Source organism: Phaseolus vulgaris, chromosome 8 (genome assembly GCF_051622355.1).
Source record: "Phaseolus vulgaris cultivar YP4 chromosome 8, ASM5162235v1, whole genome shotgun sequence".
NCBI lineage: Eukaryota > Viridiplantae > Streptophyta > Magnoliopsida > Fabales > Fabaceae > Phaseolus > Phaseolus vulgaris.
In genome coordinates, this window is record NC_143505.1 from 51810645 (window position 1) to 51826761 (window position 16117).

The window sequence follows — 16117 nt, forward strand, 5'->3', positions numbered from 1 at the left end:
ACTGCTATGATACATATGTAGAAACCCTACTTAACCATTTTGAAGTATTGCATGTCTTATATATAGAGACTACTCAGTAGTAAAATTTTAGTTTACTCTTTTCCTGTACTGCAAGTCAGAATAACATACCCTTTGTATCTCACAATGATTTAGTGGGTTAATTAATATTTTCAATAGAATGAATAAAGAAAATTATTATTTCTATATATTAAATATTCAAATTTAATTGTAAATATTTACTATTTAAATTATATTTTATTATATATTTCTATCCTTTAAACAATGTAATATAAAAATAATTTTAATAAATCGTTTTAATATTTTATACATGTAATATAAAAACAAAAAAATAGCATATGTTGTATTTCTCATGAACTTGACAGGCTCAATATTTTATTTCAGACTGCCTTACTGCACCTCCATCACTTTCACTTCTTCGGCCACCTACATAAATTTTTAAATTCCCAAAATTACCTTTCAATAAAACATAAAAATAGAAACAATATTTTACGCTATGAATTATATAATCCGAAAATAAAAAATTATAACTTTTGGATTATGTAATCCGAAACCTATTTAACAACACATAATACCAGATTACGTACTCCGAAATTTATTTAACAAAATAAACCTACTAGATTACGTAATTAAGAAGTAAAAAATTATCACTTTTGAATTACGTAATTCAATATTGTTAGTTTTTAATTTTTGACTTTTAGATTACGTAATTCAGAAGTGGTAATTTTTTACTTTTGGATTACATAATCTGGAAGTGATAATTTTTTACTTCTGGATTACGTAATCCAGAAACTTCTAGATAACATAATCTGGTAGATTTATTTTTTAAAATAAGTTATGAATTACTATTGTGAGTTGTTAAATAGGTTATGGATTACGTAATCTAGAAGTTGTAATTTTTTACTTGGAAGTTGTAATTTTTGACTTTCAGATTACATAATTCACGATGTAAAACATTGTTTCTATTTTTTTTTTTTACTAAAGGATAATTTTGAAAATTTTAAAATTTATGGATGTGGGCTGAAGAAGTAATGAAGAAGCAATCTATTTCATCATACCAAATTGCTAGCACACCTGCTAAGTTCAACCCATGTTTGTCATTCTTATTTAGAAACAGTTGAACAAATAAGTTAAGAAAAAAAAACATTAAAAATAAAAGAAAAATATTTTATGGGAAAATAAAATAAAATAAAATAAAAACTATTTTAAATATTTAGTTTAAATTTTAAATATAATTAATTTTATTACTAGCAGAAAGATAAACATTGACATGTGTGCATCCAGATTTTTTTACTATCTTATTTTAATAAGTTAGTATTTGATATTTATATTAATTTTATTTTATGTATTCATTTAAATAAATAAAAAATTATTATTTTTATATTTAATGTGTTAATTATAATTTGAATAAAATTAATATGGCAGGAGTAATAATATTTGAATATTTATTAGGAAATATAGATGTGTAAGATAATTTGAAATGATTCAATAATATATATTCTTTGGGAATTGAAAATGGATAAAAGAAGCGTGGCATTTTATCTTACTCAAAGATACCCAAATCTCTGGCAAAGTCTCTCAGTGTGAAGCTTTAACAATGGCGGCAGTGTTGGAAGCGCTATTGGCAACTCCATTGTTTTCTTCAAAGCCTCACAACACTAATTCCCCTCCCAACTTCCACACTTTTCCTTCTAAACCCATTCTTCTCACCCTTCGCAATACGCACTCTCATTCTTGTCTCGCAAATGCTTCTCCTCCTCAACACCCGGCCCCAGCTTCCCTCCCTCAACCCGACCCGAATCGTGACCGCCGGAGAATCGTCCGGGTCGCCTGGGAGAAAATCCTCCGCTGGTCCAGGTCTTGGCGCTCCAAGGCCAACACTGACATCCTCCAACGCACCAATAAGGTCGCAATTTATTTCAGATTATGATTGAATCAAATAAAAGAAACTGTCACACACATTTTGGTTTATCGCTTCATTGTGTTCAATTACTGTTTCAGATTTTTGTGAACCACTGCATCTCATGCTATATCTGATAGAATACTTCAGCCAATTTACCAGCTCCTTTGGAGCATAGTTGATTATAGTTGTAAGCTTATTGAAAATGATTGAATTAATAATAAAGAAGAGGATTAATTAAGTTTTAACTTTCTTTGTTATTTTCAATTCAATTATCTAAGGTTTTTTTTATTTTCTTGTAACTAACTTATCATATAGTCCTTCTTATTTCCATCTTCTTGTGTTTAACGTGCTGAATCAACTCATTAAAAAAACCTATATTTATGATGTAATTAAAACGTAATTAAGTCTAATAAAGAAAATATAGCAAATATTTACTCTCTTCTAGTGATTGTATGTCTGAATGTTGATAACATGATATGGTGTTTGCGAGTTTCGTTTTGGTGTTTTGTGTGGTAGTGGTGCTGAGAGATTTGTTTTTTGGGTGAAAAAAGGTGGTTGTGCTTGGAGGGGGTTCGTTTGGGACGGCAATGGCTGCACATGTGGCAAACAGAAAGGCTGAGTTAGAGGTGAATATGCTTGTTCGGGACCCTCAAGTTTGCTTGTCTATCAATGAGAACCATTTTAATTGGTAACCTTTTTTTGTCTGTGCTCATAGTCTGCACTAGTACAGGTTAACTTGTGAGTTGTAGTAATCTAATTTTGTTATCTGTATCTCTCTTAGGTGACTGTTTTTGTATTCTTTTCTTGGGCAGTAAGTACTTTCCAGACCATAGGCTGCCAGAAAATGTAGTTGCCACGACTGATGCCAAATCTGCTTTGCTTGGTGCTGATTACTGTCTCCATGCCGTACCTGTTCAGGTCATTTCATTTTTATGATTATTTTTTACTTTGTCAATTTGCGTATTAGTAGTAGGAAAGTAAGTAGGTCTTTGGGTAAACTTCTCTCCATAAACTTGTTTTTTATTTACAATAATTGAACATGAGTATAAGGAGGTTGACGCTAACTTACATATTCAACTAACATCACTACTTTGTTACATACAGAAAAAGAAAATAAAAGACAATGAATCAAGCCTTTTTTGGTTCGTTAAAATCAATGACATAGTGGTTTGAATTGAATTCTTCAGAAATACACGTAGAAGACTAAAATAGAAAAAATAATCAAAATTTGATTTTATTCTGAAGTTAAAATCAATGTATTTTTTAAAAGCTAGAGGAAAGGATTCTTTTAGAAGAGGAAGTGCATAAATTGATCTCAACTTATGATAACTCTTGACATTTGTAAAAGATATGACTGTCTAATTGTTTGTTTCTGTTATTGCAGTTCAGTGCATCTTTTCTCGAGAGTGTTGCAGAGTATGTTGATCCAGGCTTGCCATTCATTTCTCTGAGTAAAGGCCTAGAGCTGAATACACTGAGGATGATGGCTCAAATTATTCCTCAAGCACTACGAAATCCTCGCCAGCCTTTTGTTGCACTATCTGGGCCTTCTTTTGCTCTGGAATTGATGGATAAGCTACCCACAGGTGACAATGATGTTGCTACATGTGTGTGCACATTTTGTTTCTTTGATGGTATCTATGATGAAAGTCAGTCCATTTTGTCTTTTGGTTCCATTTTATAATAACAGCAATGGTGGTGGCGTCAAAAGATAAAAAATTGGCTAATACAGTTCAGCAACTACTAGCTTCAAGTCATCTAAGAATCAGCACATCAAGGTAGATGACCTTCACTAGATTCATACATGAAATTGAATTTCATATGAAAATGATTTGTTTTTGTCTGGATTTTTTGTAGTTCTCTTTAGTTTACACTTTCTCCCCTACTTTTATTATGTCCTAGCCTCTGTTTTATGTATGGTATGTTGCATAACTACTGATATTGGTGCAAATGTTCAGCTTGTAATCTCTGATAACTCCAGTGATGTTACAGGAGTTGAAATAGCTGGTGCACTCAAGAATGTGCTTGCAATAGCAGCTGGGATAGTAGAAGGTATGAATCTTGGTAATAACTCAATGGCTGCTCTTGTCTCACAAGGCTGTTCAGAGATACGGTGGCTTGCAACAAAGGTAATTGACCCCTATTAAAACGGTTCTTTGAATTCTTTGCACATGGTAGAAAGTTTCTAGAAACTCTTCCTTTCCTTTCTCTATGCCAAGTAATCATTTCATACAGGACTAAATTGGTTTCCTCTTAAATGGCTGTCTATTATCAACACTCTGACTAACTGTAGGAGCAATACTTAATGCAATGTCTAATTTGCTAAATGAAGAGAGTAAATGATGAATATAATGGCTAACACAGTTTGGAGAACAGAATTCTGATGGTTTATAGCCATGTCAATGGTTGGAGGTCTCGGTTTTGATGATACTTTATATTAATTTTACTTAAGTACATAATAGTAGACACCCACATTGTTCTTGTAAGTGGGTTTGACTTAACTTTCAATAAGAGATTTCCAACACATGCTTTTGTGTCAATGATTGAATATTTTGAACGTGTGATTAGAAATTTATGGGTGTCCAATGGAAGGTGACTTGATAAACCGAACAAACCTTGTTAAAATAGCTTTTGATATCATTTTAAAAAGTATACTTTACTTTAAGCTTAAATCAACTTCATCTTAAGGTTTACACTCATATGTAATTTAATCATATCTCCAATGTAGAGTTTCCAATACTCCAACAAAACTGACGTGTGTTCTGCTTCTGCTTGTCTTGTTTCTCTTCCCTCAAATTGTTTCTTGAAGATGGGTGCAAAGCCTACTACAATAACTGGTCTGTCAGGAACTGGAGACATAATGCTTACATGTTTCGTGAATCTTTCAAGAAACAGAACAGTTGGTGTGCGGCTTGGATCAGGTGAGAAGCTTGAGAACATACTCAGTTCCATGAATCAGGTATCTAAGAAGTTTCCAACTGATCATTCTTAAATTTCTAGCAAGTGGCATAGTTTCTAAAATGATTATCTTATCTTATTCTGCAGGTAGCAGAAGGTGTCTCCACAGCCGGAGCTGTGATTGCTTTGGCGCAGAAATATAATGTAAAGATGCCAGTCTTGACAGCAGTTGCTCGTATTATTGATAATGAACTTACTCCTAAGAAAGCTGTGTTTGAGTTAATGAGCCTCCCTCAGGTTATTCTCACCCTCCTTTAAGACCAACTCTATTCTTTTTTAATATTGAGATTACACATTTGATTGATGACTAATTTTGATTATAGGTTGAAGAAGTATGAAAGCTTCCAGCACATCCCTTACTACCAGCTGCTTTTTAACTGCTGCTTATAAGAAATTCATGTACTCAATTCTTTTCACCATTGTGCTTCTAGTGCTGAAGTCTTGGTGACCAAAATTTTGAACATTCTGGGTTGTTGCCCCATACAGTCATTAGATTCTAGATAATGCAAATCTCACCTCAATATATACTTCTATACGATGACTATACTTGGAGCCACAAATTTGCATCACTCTCATCAATGCCATTTGTTTGTGCAACTATCCCTTTGATATGAATGGGTTTTACTAGCTTCTTTGCCCAAGTTGGTGATTTTTTCTTGACTTTACACTAAGTGTACGGTAAGCACTTGTAATCATTAGGTCAAAACAGTTCTAATGAGGTCCAACTTTCTCTATTTTAAGAGTTTAATAGTTTAAAGTATCACAATTTGATAATAATTTGGTCTATCTGACCTATAGCACATCATGCAATAAACTCTCTTTCAATATTATTCCACTAGAATCAAACTCTTCAATTTTCACTTATTTCACTTAATCTAAGTTGTAGAACATTTAATGCAGTCTATAACAATCTTCTCTTTTTCAAATAGATCAAAATTTTAAAATAGATATTATTGTTTTATATTTACTCAGAAAATTATTATATTTTTTATTTACTTGTCCTTCTAAAAAGAACTCAGGCTTATAGACATGGAGTCAAAGTTTACACACCACAATAGTGTAATAAATTAAACTATATATCAGTTGTTATTCAAAACCATAAGTTTATATAATACATAACTACTTTACCTAACGACCATTAATAACCAGAACTATTGTTTTTCTAATTATCCGTAAGAAGAAATCAGGCTAATATTATATCTTAAGTCAGAGCTTTATCAGAATTGAATTTTAAACATTTTATTGTCTTGTTTCTTTATTTTTCAATTTAGTTTTCTTACTCTTAGATTCTTCTCCTTTATTTTACGCACTAATAACATAAAAAAAAATAATACTTTAGTAGCTGTATAAAATTCGTATGTACTTACTATTTCGGAAAAAAAAATTATAATCTGACATTTATTGCTCTCTGTCACAAAATAAGATCTGGGGGTTGTAACTTTATCAGCAACAATTAATATGTTTGGTAGTAAACTTAATGATAGAATATAATATAAGTAATGTTTCACTGACTTTTCACTACAGTTACATATAATTTTCTAAAATTAAATTTTAATTTATACTTTTTGCATCACTTATCGACTTCCATTTATCCAACTTAGATTTATTAATATGTAATAGAAGAATTTGATTTATCTTAAATATTCTCATTTTTTACTATAAAAGGTATGATGTTATCTCGTTCAAGATGATTTTTTTGTTATATTTCATTAGTATATCAATTTTAATTTTACATATTAATTTAATTAAAATTGAATAACAATTTTTTTTTATAATATTAAATAAATTTCTAATCCAATGTAAAACATCAATTATTTTTACTACACTGTTAATATTAAATTTAAATCTTAATTTTATAAATAAATTATAAATTTTATTTTTAATATTAATCTAAAATTGTAATAAAAACTAAGATTTTATTTTAAATTATAACCTTAATATTAATATTAAATTTACAATCTGTAAAAATATATAAAAAAAACTATTATTAATAAATAGTTTCTAAATTGATATTTAATTAGCTATCAAAATTTTAATATCAACTAATTAGATTGTAAAGTTGGTAGCTAAAATGTTTCACAATCAAACATTTACACACAAATACACTTACCACATAGATAATCTGAAGATAAATGTCTATTAAAAGTCACTATGTTATCACTTGAACGAGTAACTATCGCTTAAGCGACATAATTCATTAAAATACAATAATACATAATTCATTAAAATACAATAATATTACACTAATGCTTGAGTGATATATATTTGAAGGAGAGAGATTTGAAATTTTCTCATTTTAACTACAAGCATGTCGCTTAAGCAACAACTTATATTACTTATGTGATAGAGATAATACTTGAGTGATGAGACTCTTTGTGTATGTTATAAGTTTTTCTAGAACTTCATCATAACACTAGCCTTTCATCGATCAAGTGACTAAATATCTAAGTTCTATAAGAGAGAGACTTAAGTGACTAAGTAAATTTTTAAACAACCAAGAGATACTTAGTGTTCTACATATAACAACAGTTTAACGCAACAAATTTTATTCCACCTTATACAACATATTAACTCAAATTTAATTAAAATATACTTAATTAATTAGTTCTCTTACCTTCCTACTTGTTCTCTTTAGGAGTTTATAAAAAAAACTTAAAAAAGTTATAGAAAGCTTAATTTCTTTTATCCTTTAATTCACAAACCAAACATATTATTAAGTAAATAGTTAAAAATTTATCTATTTAACTTTCACATCACAAACGGTACAAAAACTCTCACCTCCAATAAAAAAAAAAAACTTGAGATAAAAAAGAAAGAAAAAAACTTGTTCGAAATAAAATTTTGATTAGTCAAACTTCTTTCTCACTTCATCGTCTTACAAGTATTATCTGATCATAAAAAATAATTGGTCCAAAAAAAATTTAAAAATAGAAAAAATAATAAACAAGTCTTATAAATAATTAACCAAAAAATTAAGATTTTATATATAAAGTCAACATGACTCAAAATTTTGGCATTTATTGTTTTAAAATCATTAATACTAAATATAAAACCTAGTCTTAAATAAAAGTAAAATAAAATATTATTATTAATAAAAAAATAATATTTCATTATTTATATTTTTATTATTCATATGTAAATAATACAAAATCAGAATGGTAATGGTTAGTTATGTAATTAAATATAGTCATTATAATGTACATAGTATTTGTAGTTTTATTGAAAGGAAGTTCTACCCAAGGAATTGTCTCCTTCAGACACCATTTTCTCTACACAAACCATCGTATTCATTTGTAGTCACCATCTACTCTCACATTTTCGCTTTGATTTTTCTATGATTGTGTTTTTCCTTTTTTTGTTTTCTATTGTTCTTGATTTACGTAGAAACTGGGTGGGGGTTTCTAGAAGGAGCACGATAGCAGAAGAAAAGACCAAGAAAAGAAGAGAAAGGGAAAGAAAAAGAAAACACCAAAGAACTGGAAGAATAAATGACTTGGTTCTGTCGATTATTTTATTTATAACATTATAAAAAATGTATTTTTTTGAATTCTTCAACTCGTTGGAACATAATTATTTTTGTGAAATATTTACATATGATCATTTTAAAATGTTATCAAAAGGCACATCTTGTTACCTTTTTAGTGTTGTTTTTAATTAAAATACGAATTTTATTTCAATAATTTGCATGGTAAAATTTGTATTAGATATTAATGTAGATAAATGCAATAAACTTTAATTCTGATCAGATTACAAGATTACCTAAATTACATAGAATTTGGGAAATTATTATGGTGGTGTATGATTAGTCTAATAAGTATTTTTTTTTATCTACACTGAATAAACTAAATTAAATTGATACTTTAGGGTTTAGGGGTCAAATGAGAAAATCGGAGAGCCTCAATAAGTTTTGAGGATAGACCCCTTTGTTTTACACCGAAGAAATCATCAACTCGTATACAAAAATCAAGAAGTTCACACTCCCTTATAGCTTAGAACAATACAAGACATTCCTAGACCACATTCATATATTTTTATCAATAATCCTCAACACCTATACAACCAGGTTAACTACACTAAGTGCTAGAATAATAAAGACTCAAAAAGAAAAACTGATACAATAGGTGCATAAAGTGATCACCCAATTTGTACTTGTATAATTTGTCCTACATTCAGTATATAAAGGTAGTCATGTACCATTCTGTTGTTCCTTCATATATATACGTGTGCCTACACAATAAATCAGCTTTTTTTAAAGGTCAGAATTTGCAATATTATGCATAGAGCAGCTCCAAAATAATGGCCCTTGTAGCATTATCACCAATGTCCACTACACGACCTTTTCTTCCTCTTTCATAAGCTCTCATATCCTTTAAACTATGACTTCCTTCATTCCCTGTAAAATGAAATAACTACCTTCCTAGCCTTTCGGCTAAGACATAAAAACATAATAACAATAGAAATAAACAAGGTAATGCAACAACTAACACCTACCTATGATGAGGATCCAGGAGAGAATGCGTCTACTGACCAAACTCAACCTCTGAGGTGGAAAACTAGGAGCATGCCTCAAGACATAGGGTCAGGTCAAGATTCCCCAGTCACTACCTCAACACCTAGTTTGCCCTCAGAGGATCACGAGGAGCAGAGCACAAGCCTTGGGTGGTGAGCATCAGTTGGTTTCATTATTTTTAATTTCAGTAGAATATGTATCATTTAGCATGAAAGGGAGGGGTGCACTATCACTTTAGCTTGTTTTGAGCTATCTTCTAGAAGATTGAGACTAGCATGTCGTATTGACCATGGTCAATGACCTAGGCCGCACCTTATTTTCCTTTCCATCATACCCCTCTTGCTTGTTTTCCAAGGCTCTTTCACTTATAAATAGGAGGTCTCCCTCATTGTATGTACATGTTGAATTTAAATGAAGTAAAGAAACTCTACACAAATTGTGTGAGCTCTTAGTGAGGCTTATGTCCTCTTAGGTTTGAGGTCTTATCTTGAGTGATTTGGGAAGCTCTCAAGTGGTGGTCAACACACCCATCTTGGAGATAGCCACCCTCTAAGTGGCTTGATTTTTCTCACCCACCACCATAAGTTTTCTCATTCCATTTCCTTCCATTTCTCCATTCCATTTAGGTTTTTCTCTCTTAGTTTCTTATTTATTGCTCTTGGGTTTCACTCATAATTATGAGTATGGTGCATCATTTGGTGCCCATTTCAATTCGCAAATTGCATCTCATTCTCGCCATTTTGTTTTTCATCTTTGCCTCTGTGAAGTGAACTTTCACACTTACTTAACCACTTGATTAAGTTCGTGTCAGTGGGAATCTTCCTTAGGTCCTCACCATTAATTGTTAAAATCTCAACCTTAAGTAAAAGTGTCACCATAAATGAAAACATCTAAAAATCAACTCCCTTAATATGTATTTGAATTTTATCTACTTTAGTATTTTACATATATTAAAAATAATGGATTTTTATTCCCTTGTCTAAAATTAAAGCACATGATTCATAATTTTCAATAAATAAAAAAAATAAAAAATTAATTTTACAAAGCATACATTAATTAGTTGATCTTATACAAAAATTAATTTCATGAATTAAACATATATTGAATCCTATTAAGCTCGCTCATTAATTACATGGCACAAAAATCTGGAAACATTGACCAACCAATATGCTGTTCTTCTCTAGATCCATGAAAGAACAAAACATGTAAAAGGTGGTGATTGAATCCATTAACAAAATTCATCATAATTATACATAACTAAATTTCTTATTTATCGTATAGGCTGGGGATTATGGGAATTATTATTTTTGTTCTAGGTCGGTTGATTGTGTTTGGTCTTCTCTTCACTAAATTAAACGATTTTATTATTTTCTTTCGCTATTTTCCTTCTTTGCAAACTCTTAACTCTTAGTTTAGATGATATTTGTAAAAGATACTGTAAAAGTGAGATCTTAGTGTTCAGTGTAGTTAATATACGTGATGATATATATTTTTCTTAAAACTCATGACTATTTATATGATTATTATGAACTCATTTGTTATTAGTCGAATTAACGTTTAAATATAATTAAGAGGACCTCACCTACGGTTTAATCTCATAGTGATGATTTCTCAGTTAAGAGTACATTCTCTTTGCAAAGTAGAAAATCAGTGATCTTATAATTGTTTTTGTTGTTTAGCAGCATGAAGAAGAGAACACTATTCCACAAACAATTTGATCAACCATAATTTTAATTATTCTCTAGTGACATATTACAATAAGCTCTTAATAAGATTATACACACCACACACAAAAATTAATGTTAAAAATAAAAAATAATTAATTACAACTAAATTATATACTATTTTAAAAATTATTAATATTTAAAATAAGTTTTATTATTAATTTCTATATTAACATCCAATTAGTTACCAATTTAAAAATGAAAATTAACTTATAAATTTTTCTAATAATTAAAAGCGACTTTAAATACTAATAATTTGTTTTAGGAAAAAAATTACACACCAACAAGAAAGCTTAGGAAACCAAGAACTATAGTTCTAAAAGAACTTATCTTGGTCAAAGTGAAAGTGAGGATAAAGAAGAACAGATGCCACCTCACCAAAATCCATGTCCAAGTTATGAGAGTCTGTACATGAATACACATTATCTGCGTTGTTATCAGGTGCCTTCCTTAAGGGCATAATGGTAGAGTTGGATGCTTCAGATTCCTTCCAATATTCAAGAAACATATTGTGATCAGTAAGATCACTTGGTGTGTGAATTTCTTTGCTAAATTCTGGTTTTATAGCTAAGTGTGGTGAGCTAATGAGATGATCTTGTGCATTGGAGTCACGATCAGAATGCAGATGATATGATTCCCAAGAGGAAGAATCTGTGGTTGTGTGTGGAACCATAGGAATGACATTGCATGTGTGAATACCAATGTACGTAATTCGATACATATGTGGATTATCATGATCCAGTTGCACCTGTTTGGTTGCTTTACAACCCTGATCATTCTTGTAACTGCACCTGAAGTAACTCCTACAAATCATTATTAAGAACAAGGTGAGTTAGATGACTAATCTATGGAAAAAAAAGACTTGTACAATGAAATCTTCTAGATTAAGGTTTGATGTACCTATTGTGTGATCATGTTTTGGAATACTATATCAGAATTATATATCTTTTCATGGAAAAATATAAAAATAAGATCATAAAGAAAAGCAATGATAACAATATACCTAGGAAATTCAGAATTCTGGATTTCCTTTTGCCCATACTTCCTCCATGCATAATTATCATCAGTGGTGCAAGAGACTATGGTCTTTCTCAGTACACCCTTGCTGCACAACAACAACAAACCAGGTGCAAGAGACTATGGTCATTTCATGTGTATTAATATAAATAACATAACACATGTTTTTCCATATATAGAAAAAGAAGATAAAAACATACTGCAACATATCTGGAATCTGTAAAATGCATCTGTGAAACATAACAAGGAGTTATATATTAACCCTCTTGGATCTGACCTCAACTTTGCTATCAGCATGTTTATAAATTCATCAAACCAACAAATATAACCTCAAAAAATCAAAAACATTAAGTGATCTGAAACATGACACACATTCTATACTTAACTAAAAATGAGTTAGATCTAAGTTATGTTTACGATTTGCATCTCCAACAACAGTACATCCGTACACATCCAAATTCCTCAGGCCCTCTCTCTGAGTAACCCAATTTCTAGGAACAAAGAAGGGTTTGTTACTTGAACTATAAAACATGTGTCAGTGTGAATGATGAGAAAGAGAAAATGTAACCTTCTATTGTAGCGACCTCTCCCACCCTTTTGGGATCTCTTCTCACTGCAATGTGGAGACGTTGGATCAATGCCGGAACCGGTCACCGGCGACCCATATTGGGTGGAATTCAGACAAGCCACCACATCTGCTGAACTGGGTTCTGAAGAAATGATAGAAAGAGATTGTGTGAAAGATGTGAGAACAATGGCCATGAGTTGGTGATAAGAGAGAGAGGGTTCACTCCCAGAGGGTTTCTGAAGCAGAATCTTTAGCTCAGTAGCAGCTTCTTTACCCTTAACAATATTTTTCATTATCTCTCCCTTCTTCTTTGCATCAGTTTCAGTACAAATCATGTTTTTCATTGCCTTCGCTTTTTCTTTTACTGTCTTTTTTTCTTTGCTTCTTTTGGTCTAGATTTATACTATGGAGAAGAAAAGGAAAGAGGGAGAGATAGAAAATAAAATTTGTCCTCGTTCTGAAGAAAAAACTTTTGATTTGACAGTTTTAAAAAAATTTAATAAAAAAATTTCTCTTTCAAAAGGGAATTGAATGGGTTGAACAATTGAATTTGGTCGGTCGTTGGTTGATATGCATTCTTTCTTTTTATTCCTCAGACTCGTTCAACTTTTTCTTTTCTGCTCTGCTTCCATTTCTTCATTAAGCTCTCCTTTCCGATGGCTTTCAAAAATGGAAGGACATAATTGAATTATATTATTATTGAATTGAGATTAACGTATAAATTATGATTAAAAATATATTATTTAATTTTTAATACAATTTAATTTTATTAATTATTATTTTTATTTTAATACATTTTAAATTATCAATTTTTAGAGAAAAAAAATAATTAGTTGCAATAGTAATTAAATTAGAAACTATTTTAGAAACTAAAAAAATGGTTTCGTTTATATTATTGTTAAATAGTTTCTAAATTGGTATGTAATTAGCTACCAAATTTCTAAATTGGTATCTAATTAGTTACCAAGGTTTTAACTATTAATTATTTAGATTCTAAATTTGGAAGAAAAATTTTGGTTGCTAATTAGATACCAATTTAGAAATCATTTAACAATAATAAAAATTAATTTAGAAACCAAAATTTTTTTTAGTCTCTAAAGTTGTTCTTAATTTAGTCACTATAGCAACTAATTATTTTTTATCTCTAAAATTGGTTTCTATTTCATGATTTGTCTTTGTAGTGTAAAACTCGTGAGACTTATGATTCTAACCAAAATAAATTTATAATTAAATAATATAAAAAATTAAAAATAATAATAATAATAAATATTTATGATGGGTGTAGAAATAAAAAAGTGAATTATGTTAATTTTGGATAATATAAGTACTTTATAACTTCATTATCAGTTCCTAGTCTGAAAAGTGAAACCCGCTAATATTCTTATCCGAAATAAATAACTTTATATTCTACAGATAAAAACAATATCTCGTTTATTAAGTCGTATAATAAATCAGTACGTAAATTACTATTTGATCATTCTAAAATCAATTACTTAATATTTATATTTTCATAAATCAATTTAGTGTCCAGCTAAAGAAGCATTCTTTTATGTGTTTCGATAGTGTTATTATGTGATTAAAACAATGATTTTATCTCCATAATATTATCTATAAAAGAACTTGCACTAGAAGTTTATACAAATTGACTAAATTAAACTTTTATCAAAGAATATAACTTGTCCTTTATTAGTGTATATATAAGAATACAAAAACCTACACAAATAAATAATTTTTTAAAACTTGTTTGATATTTCATTATTATAAAATTATTTTTAAAAATTATTTTTTTAATGTATAAGATTTGAATTTTTTTAATTCACGTAATATATTTATTATTATTATTATTATTATTATTATTTTTTGTGTATCATATATTAAAAAAATTAAACGCGTTATTGAAGAAGAGATAGGGGCTCTTGACTGCAATCTGTAGTTGACTGTGAGGTAGGAATGACGTCACTGCGCAACGTAGGAATGACGTCACTGCAATGATAGGAATTTTTTTTTCTTAAAACGAAAGCCTAATAATAGTACAAATGAATAAATGTATATATGAAATTAATAATATAAAGTTTCTATTAAATTGGGAAAAGAATTAATGTGTGTTAATAATAAAATTATAATTTTTTTAGTTTTTTAATTAATATTTTAATGATATTTGTTATATCCAATTTTGTTTCATTATTTTATGTTAGTCCTTAAAATCATTGCTAAAAAAAAGAGTAATTGTTAAATAATTTTGTATTAGATAATTATTAGAGTATATACTTTTCTTCTAGAAATGGTGTCAAACATCAATTCAATAAAATTTGTCTTACATGTTTAGAGTTCTTGAAAATGGGATAACGATTGTACAAATACATATAATGAAAGTTGTGCAGGTTAGATAAGGATAAATGAAGTACTTTGTACTTTTCTTGCAAGCAATTAATTATCATATATAATTTATTTATTTTTTACTTCTATTTTATTTAAAAAAAAAACATCTAAAAAGTTAAACTAAGTTATTTTTCTGTTAAAAAATATTTTTTTTCTAAGAAAACTCAAACAAACTCATCTTGACTTTGACGCAGAAAGTGATTATTTAAGTTATTTATTACTATAATTAATATAGAATGTTTTGATTTTCTACTTCAGATGAGAAGTGATATAAAAAAATCTATATATCTCTTTCACTTGTTTATAAAATTTGTTAAAAAATAAATAAAGTTAATAATTCATAAAATTTACAATTGAAGTAACGTTATTTAAGAAAAAAACAGGATAAATTAATGAAATAATGTTTTAAGTATTGATAAAAGTGACTTGAAATACTTAAAAAAAAAAATTAAACGTTTATTTTAATAGATTTGACAATATTATAGTTAAATTTTACACAGAATATTTAAATATATGTAGTAAAAGCTACAAAGTTAAAACAAATAATTCATCTAAAAAATAATATATTATGGATATTATTACAAACAAAGCCATTTTAATATTAATGAAGATCACAATCGAGATAGAAAATCAAAATTTTTAGTAGAGAAAATATTTTCATGACATATAACAAACATATAAAACATCACACTCAATTGCTACACATAATCCACAACTCATTCTATACTTTTCAAGAAGTCTATCATAACATTTTTGTGTGGGGTTTTTTTTCTATTATATTATAAATTAATTTTATTCGTAATATTATAATTTTAGCCAATTTCAGAAATAAAGATTAAATATATCTATGATGGTTTATTTCAAAATAAAAAAGAAGAAGCAGCAGTAACTACCACTGCCATAGACAGAATCAAGACCAGGTCTACCTTCACGTCTCTTTTCCAACCATTCACACTTTGTTCTTAAATATATCTTCTCAACTTTTAAAAGTATTTTTTATCCAATTTTTATCAGTCTTTTACATTTAATAATAATAATAA

The 16117-nt window shown here is 28.9% G+C and overlaps 2 protein-coding genes across 2 annotated transcripts; one reads left to right on the forward strand and one right to left on the reverse strand.

Moving 5' to 3' along the window:
* Window positions 1-1548: 1548 nt before the first annotated feature.
* Window positions 1549-5439, forward strand: GLY1 (NAD-dependent glycerol-3-phosphate dehydrogenase family protein). Its single transcript, XM_090294267.1, is given in 11 exon segments — window positions 1549-1924; window positions 2473-2609; window positions 2734-2839; window positions 3306-3507; window positions 3612-3699; window positions 3903-4050; window positions 4731-4880; window positions 4967-5097; window positions 5203-5232; window positions 5234-5282; window positions 5284-5439. Coding segments are annotated over 11 exon segments (1377 nt in total). The 5' UTR covers window positions 1549-1615; the 3' UTR covers window positions 5311-5439.
* Window positions 5440-11311: 5872 nt separating this feature from the next.
* On the reverse strand, window positions 11312-13101 carry LOC137825524 (putative WRKY transcription factor 70). The gene is made up of 3 exons (XM_068631209.2): window positions 12699-13101; window positions 12117-12218; window positions 11312-11916 (listed from the first exon to the last, which is right to left on the reverse strand). The coding sequence occupies exons 1-3, from the start codon at window positions 13040-13042 to the stop codon at window positions 11430-11432; spliced, it is 933 nt and encodes a 310-aa protein (XP_068487310.2). The 5' UTR covers window positions 13043-13101; the 3' UTR covers window positions 11312-11429.
* Between the last annotated feature and the right edge of the window lie 3016 nt (window positions 13102-16117).